This window comes from Tyto alba, unplaced genomic scaffold (assembly GCF_018691265.1).
Source record: "Tyto alba isolate M040663 unplaced genomic scaffold, T.alba_DEE_v4.0 Super-Scaffold_6, whole genome shotgun sequence".
Classification (NCBI taxonomy): domain Eukaryota; kingdom Metazoa; phylum Chordata; class Aves; order Strigiformes; family Tytonidae; genus Tyto; species Tyto alba.
The window spans coordinates 37,506,416-37,525,707 of record NW_024881327.1 but is presented as its reverse complement, the minus strand read 5'-3'; the positions used below and the strand labels follow the sequence as shown (position 1 = coordinate 37,525,707).

The window sequence follows — 19,292 nt, the reverse complement described above, 5'->3', positions numbered from 1 at the left end:
GAATGTCCAAGAGTCTGGCCTACTTAATATGACATATAGAAATTCTGTTTTGATTTTTTTTTTAATTTAACCATGTTCTTTCTCACAGTGAAATCCTAGCACATCTCAGTGGAAAAACTATTCTGTTCAAATCTATCATGCTCAAAAACATGCAAGCACTTCTCAAAGTAGCTTTGTTACTTTTTAAGTGATGTTTTATGAGTTTCTATTCAGAACTGGTCTCATCATTAGTCATGGTCTAAAAGAAGCTTGGCTTCAAGGAGAAGCCTGCATTTTTCTGCATCATCTATTATATTAAAAAATTGATACAGCTACAGAAAGGAACTTTGGTAGTAAAAGTAATAGCATAACTGAGAAGTTTCTAGTAGCAGAACAGTATTTTAGAATGTAATAAGTATGCTTATATATTGTGAGATAGGTCCAGTCAGAAACTGAATCAGCATGCTAATCTTTAGCTATGATAATATTTCTATCTTGGTGTGTATTTTAAAGGTAAGGATCCTGAATTAAGTCTGAAACTTGCATAAAACAGTATATCCATCATTTAGAGCCTTTCTCTTTTGGGAATTAATTAAAAAACAAATCACAAAGGCCACAGCATTTCCACAAAGTCCAAATCATATCTGCAGCATATAGTTTATTATGATAGCATAAATACTAAAGACATCTCCTTTACTGATGGTCCCAGGGGGGGAAAAAAAAAAAAACACCTAAAAAACCCCCTCCAAACCCCTAATCTGAAATCTTTATGATCCCACTAAAATTGAAAGTACTAGGAAATACATTTCTCTGTCTTGTAAATACTATCTACGTTCCTATAAGGAAGAGCACCTTATGTTGTGTGAGGTGTAGATGTGAGTAGGTGTGAATATGATGTGTTCATGGGGTGAGTTGGGTGGATTGTAGCACTGTATTTATGTAGCTAGCACAGACCACCGTGCCTTTCCAGGAGCTTAGTCAAGAAGGAGATCTGAACCCTAGTCTTACATCTAGCCTTGGACATTACACTTAGAGAAGGGCAACGGCAAGAATTACTATTTTTATTTAATTGTTCAAGAAAATTAAGGAGACATTTGATAAGTGATATGTGTAGAAAACATCACTTTGCAAACAAAGGAAATTATGAACTGAAGTACCTGAAAGGAGGTTGTAGCAAGGTGAGTGTCAGTCTTTTCTCCCAAGTAACAAGTGATAGGATAAGAGAAAACAGTCTTAAGTTGCACCAGAGGAGGTTTAGATTGGGTATTAGGAAAAATTTATTCAGTGGAGTTATCAAGCATTGGAACAGGCTGCCCAGGGAAGCAATTGAGTCATCATCCCTGGAGGTATTTAAAAGATGTAGATGTAGCAGTTAAGGACATATTTAGTGGTGAATTTGGCAGTTGGATATATGGTTAGGTTCAATGATCTTAAAGGTCTGTTCCAACCTAAATGATTGTATGATTCTGTGGAGGAACTTAGCATTTATTGGGTGATTAACTGAAGGTCCAGAAACAGAATATTGGTATATAGTTATGGAGAACTGTCAGAATTGAATATTTGCTCTAATTTCAGCATTTCCTCTGTAATTTCCCAGTAGTTGAGCGTAATTATTTTAACTAAACTTTATGGAAGAGACAGGTGAAGGTACAAAGAGTAAAGAAACCTGTATCAGAACATGTTGTAAATTCAATATTTACTTTCTGTAACATTAATTACATCAATTTCAATATAAATTAGTGTCTTTTTTTAAATGCAGTGGTTGATAGCCATCTCATACAGTAGCTCTAGAAAGCTGTTTCAAAGGCAGGTATCAAATCTCACAGAACTTGAACTGATTACATATTTTAAGTTACTGAATGGAGGAGACTCACCATTCTTTCATTCCAGCTAAATACTTCTCTATCTGAATCAGGAGTTGGAAAACATCTTATTGTATGTTATTCTAGTCTTTGCAGAGCAAAGGGAATTATATGTTAACTCAGATTATCTAAAGGAAATTGCTTCCTTTAAGGTTGATGATATCACTATGATCTTTTGATTTCCTGCTAATATGTTAGCTCAAGAGTCCTCTTGATGTTTCTCAGAAGAAGCTGTCTAGTTTCCATGAAATGTGGCCATGCTATTTCCTTTCTTGACATCTTCTGAATAATGTTCACAGTGTAGATTCTGTAGAAGATAAAATCAAAATGGGCAAGGCATTATGAGAATTGACAACCTGAGCAACCTGCCACACCCTCATAGTAAAAAGAACAAAAAAAACCTGAAAAACCATTAAGACCCACAAACCTACTTTATGTGTAATTGGAATTTCCCATTTTCCAACTTGTTTCTTGCCTCTCATAAGTGAAAAAAAGTCTGGCTCTGTCTATACCCTCCATTTAGGCAGTTGTAGGCAGCAATAAGATCCCATCTTCACCCTCTTTTCTTAGGGCTGAACAAACACCGTTCTTGCAGACTCTTCCCAAATGACACCTACTCCAGTCCTCCCATATTGGTGGCCCTGGTTGGCCTCAGCACAGTGTGTCAATGTCTGTCTTCTGCTGTGGAGGCTGAAACTGGATGCAGTACTTATATGTCATCTCACAAATGCCAGACAAAGCATCCTGGCTTCACTCTTGCGAATGCAGCCCAATTGTTGGTAATGAATCATGTTCAGAAAAAGTGACAAAAAAAGAGAGCAGCTTATTTTGTACAGGTTCCCCAGACTGGAAGCCCAGTATCCAGTATTTTGGTGATCCAAATGTGGGAAAAAAACTATCTTCTCCGTCTCAAAGTCTTGATTTTCCTGTGCAATGGCAATGACTTGAAGAGCAGTCCACTTTTAGTATAGCTGCTGATCTGGGACTTGGCAGAAAATAGGGTGCAAATTCTGGAAATATAATTCTGAAAGTTACTCCTAACTTGCTACTTTTTCAGGGAGAAAAATATGCACCAAGAAATTAGGTTCTTCAGATAACACAGTGGTACCTGCTGTTTTTAAAAAAATAAATATAAATTATCATATAAATTGGAAATTAATCACAGATTTTTTTTAATATAAATGTTAATGATGGTTTCATAACCCTCCCTGGTGATACAGTACTCACTGGATGTGAAAGATATTTAAAATCTCCTTAACTTCAGGAATTTTATTTGTATTTAAGATGGTAAGAAAATGCTTTATCTGCCCAGATTATAAATTTGGATGGGTTGTTTTTTGAATCTGGTTACTAGGAAGAAAATAACTGGTCTTAAGAAGCAAACAAACATGGAACACCACTGAAAGAACAATAGTGTTATGCCCAGTTTTTTAAAAGTAGATTTTGGCCCCTGGTCTGATGATTTTGATAAAATTACATTAAGACATTCCAATTTGAAGTATGTAAAATTTTCTAAGATTTCTTTTACACTGTGTAATTGATATTTGGCAGAGGATGGAAAGAAATACACCAACATCATGGCAGAATTGTGATGCTAAATATATACAACATCAAATGATACTAAAAATACCAAGGAATATTTTTATACCTTCTTCCCTGTTTATCTTGTCACAGTTTAACCTTGCTTTCTACTACTCTCTCCTTTGGTGCCTTTGTGTTCATTTGGTTCCATTTTTTTCCCAGCAATTGGGGGACACTGTAGCTGTCACTGCAAGGATACAGGCTGCAGGGCAATGCAGTAACTTCACAGATTAAATTGACTGGGAAAATGGAGAATTAGTGAAGAGAGAGACAGACACCAACATCCAATCAAAGTCCTTCCTGTTACACTAACCTTTGTTCAAAACCTTGATTAATATTACTTGGTGTTGCCCTGATGCCTCTTTTATGCTGAAAACTGGCATTGTCACTGAAGGCATAACTGAATTTTGTATTAATCTTTGTTGGAAATGATTGGACTTTTTTTGAAGTTCAATTTTATTAGCAGTCAAAAAACACAGAATCCTGCTGAAGATGTTCTAATTACTGATTTCTTCTCAGATCATGCACAAAATTCCACTACAACTGAAAGTATATTTGTCTGCTCATCTGTACAAGTGCTAATACAAATGCATTGCTTGTCTAAGACCTGCTTTAATAATTTAGAACAGGTATATTTCTCATGCTTGCTCTTACTGGCAATCTTAATTCAACTATTAGTCTGTTCAGCCACCTGCATTTCAGCTATACATCAAGAAGGATTTTAGTAAAATATATTCAATATATACTTAAGATTTTTATTAAAGTCAAAAATAGCTCTGAAGAAATTAAGAAAGTAATAGGTACACTTTTCTACTGCCTCCTAAAACACTTGTTGCCAAAAAGGTCAGTTACCTTGTGGCCTTTGAGAAAAAAAGTTGTTCTTTCTGACCGTTTAAATAAATAGCATTTCAATACCATTTTAAAAGTTATTATCTTCATTACAGACTACTCTCCTAAAATTTGGCCTGCTGAAAACAGTTTGTTTTTTATCAACTACCTCTCTTATGAAATATTAAAGTCAATTATGTTTTAAATCAAGCAGAGTATTTGCCTTTGAAGATGAGTTTCAAATCAGAAATCTCTAAATGTGAATCAAGAGCTTCCTTTCAAGTCTTTTTTTGGCAGTTGGACCATTGAGGAAAAGTCTAAAATAGGTAGAATCTAAAAATCTATCAGAAATAGGTAATTATTTGAGTGACAATAAATGTTAGATAAATAAAACCTAGGTAGCTGAATTAAGTTTGGTTTCAGCAGCTAAGGTAAGTGCCAATACTTATGCAAAATTTTACATGGTGTCTGAATTTACCCTAATGAAAAATGTGGACTTTGCTTTTACTAGGAAATGTACCAAATGTCACTGTGGTTTATGCAGTTTCCCATAGGTTTTTCTGTGATAATACAAGGCAAATTGAGATAGAAGATTATTTTGATCTGACTTGATAAACTGTTGTAGGAAGACTTGGATTCAATTTTATCTTTAAATTTTATTTGGCTGTGTCAAATACTGAAAATAATGCATATAGTTTTTGAGAATTTGAATTTTAAAGGAAATCAGTTTATGCTTTCATTCAGTGTTGAAGTCTCATGGAAAAGATAGTTGGACTCTCAGGAGTCTTTAGGCCCTTTCGTATCTACACTACTTTGGAAAGTGAGACTGACTCTGCTTTACTAAACAGGGAGACATAATGATGTTGCAGAGACTTGGGAGGAGTTTTGTTAATATGTAGAGTGAATAAGTAGAAATAGTTCTACAGATGAAGCTTTTCTAATTAATACTTAAATAAACTACTCTAACAGAGCTTTCATGGGATATGTGCTTAAAATGGCTTTCATGCTAGAACAGGAATATATTTTCTCTCTGCAAAAATAATCATTCACAGTGTTTTACAGGGGAAATTTAGCAAAGAAAAAAATGAACTACTTTAGCAAAATAAACAGCAAGTAGAAAAAAAAAAAAAAAAAAAACAACACTTCCAAATGAAAGAATAATCACAATATATAGTAATAGTCATTGGAAACAAACAGTTCTCTGAAGTTTGATAAAAAGTTAGAATAAATTCTTACATGATTTTGTTACATCTTTCTTAACTAATGCATCTGAAATTATTGATTCCTATTGAAATTGAGAAGGGAATTGAGAAATAGGAAACATAACTCCATTCTGTTGTAAAAAAAAATATATGAGACATTAAAAACAGTGACTGTTTCCAAAGATTGTACTGCAGTGATAAATATCATGCACTCTGTTCTTTTCTTAAGGAAAAATTTTAATGATTAAAATCCAGCATACCATATGCTAAAACTAGAAAGTTTTTCTAAATGTTTTACTGGGGAGGAAGGTACTGTAGGGATATAGAAAGACTTGTAACTTTTCCTGATGACTTCTTAAGCAATGTTTACCATTAAGCTTATACATGAGAAGAATGTAATTGTTTCTGAACAAAGGAGTAGGTAAAGCTGCACAGTACCTCTCTTGCACAGAACCACAAAGTGTTCTCAAGCCATGAAGAGCAGGAGAGTAAAGCAGACAAGTTGACTGAAATTGTCACAACTTTTAACACAGCCTCTAGGAATGAGTAAAGGAAGTTTTCTTTGTCAGAGTCAGATAACAGTTTTTTCTGTATGAGGGTAGTAGTTTTCAAATGTATGCAACATCTTCTGTTACTCATTAAATGCTCTTCTTGTAGGATAACAAGATTTATTTTTAGGTATTTATTTATCATTATCTAGTAGACAACATATGCTAAAAGGGAAGAAAATATAAGTTTCCAACATGTTTATATAGTGTAGGATATATCAGCAAAAGCAATAAATAAAAAACATCTTAAAGCAGACATTTTCTTATTAGTTGAATGATTTTTATTTAGTTCTTACTAGTTCTTATAGCTGGACTCACATAAACATTAACATTTTAAATAGCAGTAGATTAGTAAGTATATGAATTACCCAGGTAATGCTGCAGATATGGGTGCAAAACTTAATTAATTCTCTGTGACAATGGAAAGATTTTGTATGTGACAGCTGTTGTTTGGCGTTTTGTGAGCGTCACTGGAATGGCACTTTTAAAGGTAATCAACTGCTTTGTGGAAAGGGGGCCAGAAAGGAATAGTGATTTTCCAAAGGGTTGAAGAGATCTCACAAGGAAAAGATCCAACATGGAGATGGGGCAGGGAGGAAGATGATGAATAGAAACTGGGGAGAGGGGAAGGATGAGGGTGGGCCAGAGTTGCTTATCCATATTTGATCAGTTTCTGTTCTCACGGTGTTTTAATAATTTGAAAAGAAGAAAAGAAGCTCTTGGGGGAAAAAAAGAAAACGCTTTCTAAAATGGAATTAGGGTTATTGGTATGCTCAATAATTTTATGGTGAGGAAAGTTTCATTATAGTATCATAAATTTTTATGTGTGGTTTTGAAAGTTATGCTAAAACCAAATTATAAAAAATAATATTAGAGAAGTATGTCCCCTTTTTTTTTGTATTATGTCTTGCTTATGTCTTAAGTCATAGTGCTCACACAGCTTGCTATCAGGAACCAAACTTTGACATAATAATTCACAATGCTTCAGTATATCTATTAAATGGACATCATAAATTAACAATATACTGGTGCTGAAATATCGTCTATCTTTCTGTTTGGATTATATATGCAGTGGATATCTTTGCCTTAACACAAATACCATAAATTGCTATTCAAACCAGGCACACAGTCTTCAACATTGTATCATAGTTTAAAAAGTTATCACGCCAGTTGTTCTTCCTGGTGTTTGTCTGGTCCTTTTATATCATGGTTATAACTGATGGAAGATCATCTACAACATAAAGACGGTATTATCTTTCAAAGACAATAATTTATAAAACTACGAAATATTTCTCCTCTCCCACCTGCAAAATTCCCTTCCCACAAATCAAAACCAACTAATTAGTTCAGTGCAAACAAAATAATCCTTTTGGTAAGAAGATCTGAATGAAAACAACTCACCCTTCGCTAAGGTAGTGGTCATGGTGACTCATTAAAGGAAGGAGTCCAAAAGTTTTTGGGTGCACCACAACTGCTGCCAGTCTAGTGGAAGAAATCTGCCTTTCAGTTTGTGTAGGACAAGATTTGCTCAAGTGCTTTCTCTACTGTTAAAAGATTTTCCTTTGTGTATAATATGGATGATTTAGAAGAAGCTGTGTCAGCACTGATTTATACGTTGACATCTAAGGATAATAAGATATGGGCAAACATACAGCTTACCCTTTTACAGATTAACCTGCAGACTGCATTAGGCAAATTTGATGGCATTAAAAGATTTTGCCAATTTGTCTGGAAACAATTTCTCTTTTGTATTGTGTCAAGGGTAACATTTCATGCCATTGTACTAATTCAAACAGCTTTGATAAATTGTTCAAGAGGTTAGAGAATTGTACTGTGTATATATTTTACCTCTTTAAAATAAAAAGGCTATTAACTTAATTGTTAAATGAAATTCATTAGTAAAAATTGAAGAAGCATGAGAAAGTAGGCTTAAATATTCCAACACTGCAGCACTGGTGCTGTAACGTTGCACCAAAATGATTAAAGATCATATTCAGGAAATCATAGTTTGCATTTAGCTTTCAGTACACAGAAACACAGACGCTGTTACAGTTATGATGATATTTTATTCCCGTGTAGTAGTAATTCAGATTAAAAATATGGATAAAACTAGAAGAACTTTATAGAACTTGGTACATTGCATTCAACAGTGGGTGTGATAATTTATTTATAAAGTAAAATGTTATCATAGATTCAGAAGAATCATAGAAAATGCTTTAGTAAAAGCCTCATTAGCCCTGCTAGCTAATATATAATTGAAGAAGGAAGGGCAGAGTTCATTTCTATTTTGTTCACTTTCTTAGTATTTTTCACATGCATTTACTCATATATATTGCCTAACACTGATAAGTTACCGGCTTGGAAAAGATCTTCTGGTTGGTTAAGGTGAGGTTTGTATCATCTTTGCTTTGCAAGTCATGCCCTGAAGTGCGTAAGACATGTGGAAGTATTCATAGGGAAAGCTTTTATCATCAGAGAAACTGGGATTTTGTATTTTCATCGTTGTTAATTTCAGCAGACTTTTTTTAATTGGGCAGTATGCACTGTATCAATGTTTTGAATTGAAAAGGTAATAATATTCTTCAGAGAAATGAATATAAATTTTTCATAACTTAATACTTAAAGATTAATAATGTATGGGATGGATTGCTGAGTTTTAAGTCCAGAATTCAAGTGCTCGGTTACAACATCCTATGTGCACGTAATTGCAGAGAGCACCAAGTACGTAGAAAACCACTGACTGAAGGTTACAGCAGAAATACTAGTTTCATTTGGAGCGGAATTAAAGGAGATAAGTAACCAAGTATGTAAAGACCTTGGACAGTATTATTTCTACCTGTAGAAATACTCTAGAAGGTAATTATTCTAAATCCCACACCCCCCCCTGTACCTTCCACCCAGTCCAGGCATGCACGCACGCAGAGAGACCCCTAAAAGTGGTTCTCGCCAGTCCCTGCCGCGGCGGGTGGAATTAACATGCAGCTGGGCTGCTCTGATAAATGGATTCTGTTAGGTCACCGAGGGGATGCGTGTGACATTAAGTGATTTACCGTCCTTTACCTTAATGAAATTGTTTCAGCAAGATGACGCTGAGAGCTTTTAATGGATAGCTTTTCTTGATGTAATGAAATTGCATTCCTTTGGCATTTAATATAAGGTGCAGTTATTATTTACTGGAGCTTTCCCAGCGCTGCTGTTTTGCGCAGACAGTTCAGAACAAAAAGGGATTTCTGTGGCAGCATCCAGGCCAGCATGCTGTGTGACAGTCTCAAGCGTACGAGCGTATTTGCGAGAGGGTTTCAGTTAGCACGGCCTAGATCTGCTGGCCCTTCAGGAGGCTTTCTTTACACCTGATGCTGCCAGCACTCATCTCCCTTACAAATACCTTCCTAATCTGTTTAACAGGCAACTGGATTACAACCAGATCAGCTGTATTGAAGATGGGGCATTTAGGGCTCTGCGCGACCTGGAAGTGCTGTAAGTATTCCTGTATCTCTTACTTGTAGCAAGAGCTCAGTATCTGGGGAGTACTAATGTAGAAGCTTATCTACCAGCTGCAGCCTGGTGTCAGGATGGTCTAGTGAAAAGATGTCTTAAAATAATCCACTGCAATGTGCTATAAAACGGTAAGAAGGTGTGGAGAGGCAGAGATATTCGTTTACTCTGCAAGACAGCCATTAAAAAAAAAAAAAAAAAAGAAAAAAAAAAAAAGCAGATGGCAGATACTGTAAGAAAATAATATATTTCCTTTTAAAATGGGGGTGGCAGTATTAATGAATCCAATTAACTTTGCAAATTATCCATCACTGTTAAAGCGCTGAACATTTTCAGGATTGCCTTTGTTGTATCCTCTGACATCTGTTTGATGTTTCAGACTCAGTTTAAGGAACAATGTACTATTTATATTTTACTATGTGGTTGTTTTTCAAAGAGGCACTTTTCTATTGAACACTACTGTTACATGTTAAGATGTTCAGCATGTCCACATTAATTGCTCTTTTTAACAAATTTTATCTGTATAAATATATATATGTGTAGAAAAATTTCTTATTTATGTCACTGAAGGTTAGTATTGCAATACTCTTCTGCATACTTTTTCCTCACTGTCTCAAAAGTGGCCATCAGTGAGGTTAAAGGTAACAAAATTATCATCAGTGACCCCTGACCTGAAAATAGTTACTGTAACGAGCAAAGTGCCTCAGTTCTCAAAAAATCTGAGGCACAGGACACATTCCTGAAATATTTTCTCTGTCAATCAAAATGTCACATTTTTTCTGGGCTTTCTAGGTTAAAAGAAGTGAAAGACTTTGTGTAACATTGAGTTACTTCATGTTAGTTTGAATCACACTTGGTAAATCGCAACAGCTTGAGGAGGTTAAGGAAGGGGGTTTTTGTTGTGGTTTTTAGTGGGTTATTTTTAAGATTCAGAAGTAAAGAAGCTTCTCTGACAATAGATGGTGTCTATATGTCCAAGAAACAAAAGAAAATGTGAAATGCTGCTGTTAAAGCTTTTTATTATTAAGCAATACTTGATCTTACATATGAATGAATGAATCTGACCGCTCTTTTTTTTTTTTTTTTTTTTTTTTTTCTTTAACTTTATAATCGTAGAATAACAAGCCTATTGTTAACTTTCTGTTTTAAAGCCATGGAAAATGCACTGTAGGTTCAGTATTACATCTAATAGTGAAGTTGATGAATTGTTGGTTGTCTGTTGGTAAACTTCATGTTCTGTGAGATTTTTATCTCTGGAACTGATACATATGACAGAACAATTTTTCCAGTGATGACTTAACCTAGTTATTATGGTAGTTAATACAAACCTTTCTTTAAAAGTGAAAATGTTAAATGTATATTTTTAAAAATCAAATTTTTTTTGCATTTTTAATGCTTGCAATTTTTAGTGTTCTAAAACCAGTTGAAGTCAGTGGTAAAATTTTCACATCAATTTCAATGAATGCAAAGAAGGAAAAAACCTGTTAAAATGTCTGCTGAAAAAGTAGGTAGTTAGAATTTTGTGAATGAATATACATAGACTATTAACATTGTTCAAATATACAACTAAATGTTCACTATCTTGAAATATGTGATAAGCAATGATGTAAAGATTGAGTTTTAAAAAAATTGAGGTAGATATATCAAACAGTACTGAAGATTTTGTATCTAATTCACCTTTGTTTCCAATATGGCTTAAAGAATGAAAGATACATAGATCAGGCCTTACTGTATATGTACTGAGTAGCAAATAAGACCACATATTTACTTTCATTTGGAGTTAATTATTCTAAGCACAGAATGTGTAGATTACTTCAAACTACAAGTATGTGATAAAGCTTTTAAATAGGTTGCAATCCTGCTTAGTGACAGTTTGAAATGTTTACCAAAGTAACAGGTCATACATATTGGTTAAATAATTGCACAATATTAGAGGCTGTTAGTGTTAAAGATACAAAATGAACATGAAATCTGAACAATTCTGAAAGATGAAAGCAATTATAGGTATAATCCTCCCTGTGAATTTCTCTGAAATTTTATTTTTCCTTTTTCTCCTATTTTTTCTTCTTTTTTTTTTTTTTTTTTTTCAATTAAGAGAAAATCTGCCATACTGGGGAAACAGACTATCAGAAGATATTTAGTTCTGTCATATTAAAAGAATTAATGTCTCTACAAAATTAAAAAAATGTCATTCAGTCATCACACTTTTGCAATAGTATGTAATGCTTAGGTAAAACTATTGAGCCAACTTTTTTTAAATACATCTCTTTAATGAAATCAAATATTTTCATTGTTAGATAGAAATAGGTATGAAAATTAGTTAATTCCTTATGTATCCCTTACGTCTACTCCTGATGCTTTCCTGTACCCTTTCAAAATTAAATTAATAGCTCATGTATATAAAATAGCAAGGCAAACATCAAACATCTGAGACTGAAAATTAAATCATTTGTAGATACACCTTGTATAAACAGCTTAACAGCTATAGAGTATGTACTGATTTGAATTCCCTTCATTGAAAATTTATGATTTTAAAATCTTTTGAGAAGTTATGCAGAAAGAACTATGGGAACTGTCATTTACCATGTGGACACTGTAAGAAAATCCTGCAAGATTTACTGATTGTCATTTATTCGATAAGACACCTTTTACAGATGTACCCACTTGGCCATTTTTTGTTGTTTCACTTTTGTTCTGTTTTGAAAAAGGTCATGATTTTCCCTTTTTCTTCTTCTTTTGGTTATTCTCATCTTTGTTTATGTAGCCCTTAGAACACACAGGGGAAATCCCTCATACACAGTGAAGAAAACACTTAAGATGTGGAATGAGTAAGCACACAAAGGTAAAATGCAGCACACTGCACCAGTAATTAGTTGCTTGGTTAATGCAGAAGTGTATAGCCTGATCCTGTTCAGAGTGCCATGAATTTACCTTTCTGTGTTTCAGGATCAGAAAGTATTTAAAACTTTATTCAGAATGAGCACAAATTATACTTTGTGATTAAAAAAACCCAAACAAACAAACAAAAAAACCAAACCAACCAACCAAACAAACAAAAAACAGAAAAGGAAAAAGTAAAGCATTCTGTATTTCAAAAGGGGAAAAAAGTTTCGTTAGTGGGAACTATTATTTGTTAGTGCCATAGTTCTGTGTTTGAAATCCCAGAGCACATTCTCATTCTGCTCAAATGAGTAATCTCTAAGTGAAAACTGTAAATTCTATAGCTTGTTTTCTTGTTTTGGAGTCAAGCTTGTTTGCATTTTATTTGCAGCCTAAAACCAATATTTAACTGCAGTATAGTTCATAAAGTTTCATTATCTTTACAAACTACGCTTACTGAGTATGATGTGTCTGTGCTAGCCAACAACTGGCTAAGATTTGTTCCTAGTTCCTATCTCAAGTTCCAGGCACCTTGTCTAAAATTTAAATTACTGGTTTGCTAAAGTATTAAAATTCCCAAATCTTTCCACTGTATAACAGAAACTCTTCTATTGTACATGCAGCTCTGGATCATCTATAGCAACTGTTCCACAGAAAACCTAATTGCAGCCCAGAGTTAATATTTTCCTAAAATTCTTGAAAAAACAGGCAGATCTTGTATTCTCTGTCAAAAGTACAGACTCTCAGAATCTAGAAAGAGAAAACAGAGTCCTAGAATCAAGGCTTTTTCTCCAAGAACTCTCTTTTTTACATCCAGGTGACAAGCTTAGCTTTAACACCATAGATGTTCTCAACATTGGTGGAATGAGTTTGAGTGAATCACAGGTTATTGGGACCTAAATTTATTTAGGATTATTAATTGAATGGTCAAACCACGATGTTTTACCAGGGACTGAACAGGGAGGAAAAGTATACCTACAAGCATAGGGTTTTTAACCCGATACCCATCCCTAAAAACAGTACATGATGATCTTCATTAGCTATTCCTTTTTTAAAAGTGTAGTAAATGTGACATAGATGTAACATGTTAATATGTCTCATCTTGACTTTGCAGCACTCTCAACAATAACAACATCACTCGACTGTCTGTGGCAAGTTTCAACCATATGCCCAAACTCAGAACATTGTAAGTAGTCCCACAAAAACAGCTGCCATTTTTATCAGTCCAGTATATAATTTTTACCTCTATCAATTTTTGTCCATGGTCTATAAATACGTATACAGGCAAAGAAACGTAAGATCTATTTAAAAAGTACTGAAGTATTGTGAGGTTGAGGAGTGTAAAGTCTGTGTGTGTGTGTGTATACGGAGCCTAATTCTGTAAGGTAAAGCAAACAAGTGACCCCAAAGCTGATACTTGGGACTCAGGAGATAAAGAAGCAGTTGTATCCTTTTCCATCAGCTCTTTTAGGATGTGGGATGAATATGTCTATGATAATGGTTTCATGGGCTTTTCTCAACTGAGTTTTCCATAGTGCTGTATTCAGTCACAGAAAAGCTTCACCTTCTAACAAAAAAAAATAGGGCGGGGGGATTCTCTTTTATATGTTACAGCTGTATAGAGAAAGAAATTGATGGGTTTTGAAAGTCAAAAATTTGTTTTACTTTGAGCTATTGAATGGGTCACATTTCATTTAAGAACATGGAAGAATCTTTGATTGGCTGTCAGATGTGATAAATGGGAAATCTTTATGCTTTTATTACTGTACTGCTAGCAGACCTAATTAAACTAAACTGGCTCTCCAACATTCTTTGTAACATGAAATTATAGCATCACCCGGTAATGCTATTACAATTAAAGTTGTGTCAGCATTTACAATAAGGTCCCCGTTTTTAGAGGTTATGACTTTCACAGAACACTTCAGCCTTCTGAACCAAAACATCATGAAAAGAGTGTGTATGCAAGTGATACAGTTTGGGGTTATTTCTTTTGTTTATTTATACTGAACTAAAAATAACTGTATATTGTGTTGAGTGGCAAAACCAGAATATTTGAAAGTTTGGTCCTGAGACTCTCTTTGAAACAGATTTTCCAGTGAAATAGGAATCAGAAATGAATGGGATGATTCTATCAGAGTTCAAGAGTGTCTCTATACTGTTAAAGAACTACTTTTACAAAGAGCTTGTCCATTTTCTTTTGTGCATGTTGTGTTGCACAAATGTTTTGAAATCAGTAAGTCTATTCACTCGAGTTAACATACCATTTGTAACTGAAGAAACTTCATACAGGTGAGTAGTTCTGTTGATATCATAACAGAACTGTAACTATTCTTGCTTGGACAAATACAAGAGTACTTAAATAGTGCTGACTACGGGCTTTTGGTGGCCTCGGTTATATTTTGAGAATAGAATTTCATTCCATTCTTTTGGTCTGAGACTTGAAAGCATGGACGTTTATACCTCTCTCAAACCTTCAAATATAGTTTATATTCTGAACCACAAATTACAGTGAAACAAATTAGCAACATTTACACTTTCTTGGTGGGATATTTCATCTTTTGAAAATTTATTTTAGAAACAAAAGAAAATGGACAGTCAGAGTCCTAGATTATAGCTGTAACATCCCATTTGCAGTCAGAATATGCTTGTATAACTGTATTGATTTCAGTGGCATTAGTTCTGATTTGCAATGGTGTTCTTGCCTACAGCTGGCCACAGATTGTACTGAATGAGTGTGCTGTATTGTGAGCTATATTTGCAAAGCACCCACCCAAGAATTAGTACAGGAAAATACATTGCCTTTAATTTGTAATCATTTATGGGGAAAAAAAAAAAAAAAAAAAAAAAAAAAAAAAGTGAGTTAGTGAAAATCTTTTATGTTTGTTACACATTTCATGTTGCTTTACAGATTTTTTTTTTTTAATGGATTAATGAGGCTCCTGTCTAAATTCTGAATTTCTTGCACTTCCTTTCCAGTTACGTAGTTAGTATTGAGCACATCAGCTAAAAAGGACCAAAATGACATTACTCTGTTATGGATGATTCTGAGTAAGGATTTAATTTGTAGCTGTGGACATCCTTTTCTGTAGTTTGAAAAAATGTAAGCAACAGAGAAAAGAAAGAGCCAGAGAAAAGTAATTTACCTAATTTAGTTAATACATTTGTCTGATATTTTATCAATGGCAAAGTGCTTTTTGCCACTTGGCAAGGAGCCATGGTCTTGTGTTGGACCTTGCCAACAGAGAGGCAACTTACTTAATTCCATCGCTTGCTGCCATTTGGTCTTTTAATTTCAGGCATTGCTTAGAACGTAGGTCCCCAGGAGCCAAAAGCAGTTAATCCCCCTTTCTGTGATTAAACAAAAAGAGAGGAAATCAGAAAAGGGATGTGAAAAAAGGTGGTTTATATTGAGTTATTACTCTGTCTTGTTCAGCAGAAAATGAATATGACCTGTTAAAGGGATTTTGCAGGCCGTTTCTATAGAGACTAATAATGGCCAGACTTACAGATATATCTAATTGGAAACCAAATCTTTTATTAACTCTTTTTTTTTTCTGACAGTATATTATCACTATAGAGCAATTTACTTGAGACATTTTTGTCTTATTCACTATTTGTACAGATCTGGACTAAAGAGTCCCACGGTAGCTTTCAAGCTCTTTTATATTTACTTATTTCTTTTAGACAAGAAAAAAGAAAATACAGATAGGTTACTTTATTAGGAAGCCTTCTATTTTCTTCCAGTTAATTAGACCACAAATAAAAGGTATTTTTCCTGCTTGTATAGTTTTATTTATTAACATTTAACTCCCAGACTTTCAATGAAAAACATGAAAAATTGATTCCTCATTAACAATTTTTATTAATAACTCAGCATATTTGCTTGCTGAAGGGGGGGTTGGGGTAGTTGGTTGCTTTTCTGTTTGTTCTTCCTAATTTAAAGGTATTGATGTGTTTCTTTCCATGCAGTCGTCTTCACTCCAACAACCTCTACTGTGATTGCCACCTGGCCTGGCTGTCCGACTGGCTGCGGCAGCGGCCACGGGTCGGCCTCTACACCCAGTGCATGGGGCCATCCCACCTCCGGGGACACAACGTAGCAGAGGTCCAAAAACGGGAGTTTGTCTGCAGTGGTAAGGGAAACAGATTCGTTCACAGCGTTCTGTTTTAAAACATGCCTACCAACAGCTCAGCAGTGGTTGCTAGTGCTGCACATTGGCTTTTGCTAGCTGTTGCATAATGCAAGCATTAATGTTTATTAAAAAATAAACTAATCATTTTAATCACTATTTGTATTTTGGTGGGGTGCGGGGTGTGTGTGCTTCTGTCCTTAGAAATCTTGTGTAAATGCTGCATTCACATAGATTATATAGCCTTCTAAAAGTATAATTATGGGGGAGAGATGCAGAAAATTAAATGAAAGGTGAACTGACTGAGAACATAAGGCCTTTAGTAACAAGGAATTAGTCTTTTTTAACTTTACAGGTTGTTGCTTTTTCTTGTTGTTATTTTCTGCAGTTTAAGTAATATTTTGAATCCCTAAGTAACTTTCTGAATGTTATCGGTATGCTTTAGTGCATCACATTATTTTCTGATATGAAATGAAATGACTAACATTTCGTTACTAATCACATTTTCTCTATTCAATTTTTTTCCTTTATTCATATCTTCTAGATGAGGAAGAAGGCAAGTTTATATTTCTTATTTAAATATTTTTAGACTCAGATTGAAAATTTTCTGCAAACTTTTACTGTGTCAAGTTTCCTCAAAAACATTACGAACTAGCTGGAATTTCACTATCTGTCATTTCAGTGAATCAACAGGGTTGTTTCTACTGGTTGATTGTCTGCAGAGCCCCAGAAGCCTATTTCCAGATAAGCCAAAATTTGAATAGATCTCTGCTTTTAAAAGAGTTTTATGGCGATCACAATATTTTGTCCTTATTAAACCATCTCTGACATCAAACTGTAAAGGCACTGCCATTTTTACAATGCACATGTTAACAGTATTCTCACCATTACCTTTATGTACACTTATAAGGGCTCCTAAGAAGATCATTTCATGTATCTTATGTGAAAACTGTATGGCTGCAGAGCCCAAGTGTCAAGAACAGTTTTATAATGCAAATTTTGAGGAAGGAGAATAACCATGTTTTTTCCCTGAATCACTCTATTTTTGTTTAATAGAGGCAGGTGAAATAACTCCTGCCTGTTAGTATAAAGTAGTAGTATGTGTTATTAGTTTTGGCAGCTGTTTGTGCTTTTGGAACTCGTACATAAATGTGAAATCAAACTATTGTACTGTAAACTACTATCTCAAAAGACTAACCTTTTCAGTAATTTAAGGCATGAGCAGTTATTTGAAGTAGGAGCAGCACTGGCTGCAACTTACATTATCAGTGTACCCTTCCTGTGTTAATATATGACATTAAATATAGTGAGAGAGATCTTAGATTAAGTTACAGTTTCATAGTCAATTTTTTTTTCCCTGAGAATTTCAAAGCAGTCTCTAGCTTTTTTTACCCTAATAAATAAAAGAAAGAAAAAGAGGGCTTCATGCCTTTCTCATCCCTTTGTGCCTTTCTGTATCATTACAAAACAGCAATTCTGTATCATTAAATCTATACAAAAATGAGTGCATTAATATATTATAAAATGTGCAATCTATCAATTTGTGGGAAAATATAATGAGGTGTTAACATTCTAAACCAAACTTAAATATGAAGTGATTATGTTTAAATGCAATTATAAATGTTGAGTTTAACATATAGCCCAAGAACTGGGGGAAGGGGGGAGGGAAGGTCATAAATTAGCCACCTGAGTTACTAAGAATGGTAGACTGTGGGAGGAAGAAATCTGCTGAGCTAACACAGAGACTGAGAGTATGAGCTGTAAAGTCAAAGCTTTTATTTATTTTTGTGTGATTGAATGAAAATGTCCTAACTCCAAAACTGTCTGTAAGTGATATATAACTGAAGGACTATACTCAAATAAGTATTAGCAGAATAGAACACAACTAGCTGGACACCTTCAGTTTTTGTAGCGAGGATCATGCATTTCTATTGGCATGTATTTTTAAGACTACACAAAATTTTGAAAACTAAATAAATCAGTAATTATTTTTCAAAACTACAGAATAAATAAAATATACCTGAAAAATGGATCACACTTAGTCTTCATTAACAAGATGATTTTGAATGCAACTTGCTAAAGAAGTTGAAAAATGTTATAATGCTAGTACAGTAGTTGAGCATTTGTCTTCCACCTCTCAGTATTTTATCAACGTGTTGATATTAACTGGGTATTTAAATTAATGCAGTTCAAAAGTCTTGATAGCCTACAATGTTTATTTTAGAAGATCTGACTCTAAATTTTTCAAGGAAGTGTAAAATGTGTTGTTTCACTGTTGAGGTAAACTGGACTACTGTTTGACAGTATTGTGCAATTTTAGGAGAAACTCTTTTCCTTTGCAGGTCACCAATCTTTCATGGCCCCGTCCTGCAGTGTCTTGCATTGCCCTGCTGCATGCACCTGCAGTAACAACATCGTGGACTGTCGTGGGAAAGGCCTTACTGAGATCCCAACGAACCTTCCAGAAACCATTACTGAAATGTGCGTAGTCTGACTTTTTTTTGATGAACTTGCAGAAAACCGTTTTTTCCTATGTATTCATTTTTGTTATTTGTATAAATTAATGCATTATATAGGGTAGGAATTTTAGAAAGCACATTCAAATTCAAATATAAAAGGAATATGCATGTATATGAAAATATTTAAGACCTTTTTGTTCTCTTATGAGTTAGTTTTGTATGTACTACTCATAATCCATAGTTAAAAGTGCATTCTGAGTTGGTTTTAAAAGCGTTCATGAATACTTGCTTTTATACAAGTGAGTGGCTTTTCACTGCAGGTGATAAA

The 19,292-nt window shown here is 34.2% G+C and overlaps 1 protein-coding gene across 18 annotated transcripts in view; it reads left to right on the top strand.

The window, feature by feature from the left end:
* The window catches only part of SLIT2 (slit guidance ligand 2), a 262,325-nt gene that overhangs the window by 151,948 nt on the left and 91,085 nt on the right, over positions 1-19,292 (top strand). For 14 of the 18 annotated variants that reach the window (XM_042807974.1, XM_042807965.1, XM_042807962.1 and 11 more), the window contains exons 6-10: positions 9,406-9,477; positions 13,490-13,561; positions 16,345-16,508; positions 17,050-17,061; positions 18,848-18,986. In XM_042807974.1, coding sequence (XP_042663908.1) covers positions 9,406-9,477; positions 13,490-13,561; positions 16,345-16,508; positions 17,050-17,061; positions 18,848-18,986 — 459 coding nt within the window. The remainder of the gene's footprint in view (positions 1-9,405; positions 9,478-13,489; positions 13,562-16,344; positions 16,509-17,049; positions 17,062-18,847; positions 18,987-19,292) is intronic. The other 4 variants (XM_042807975.1, XM_042807973.1, XM_042807969.1 and 1 more) reach the window with 1 other exon arrangement.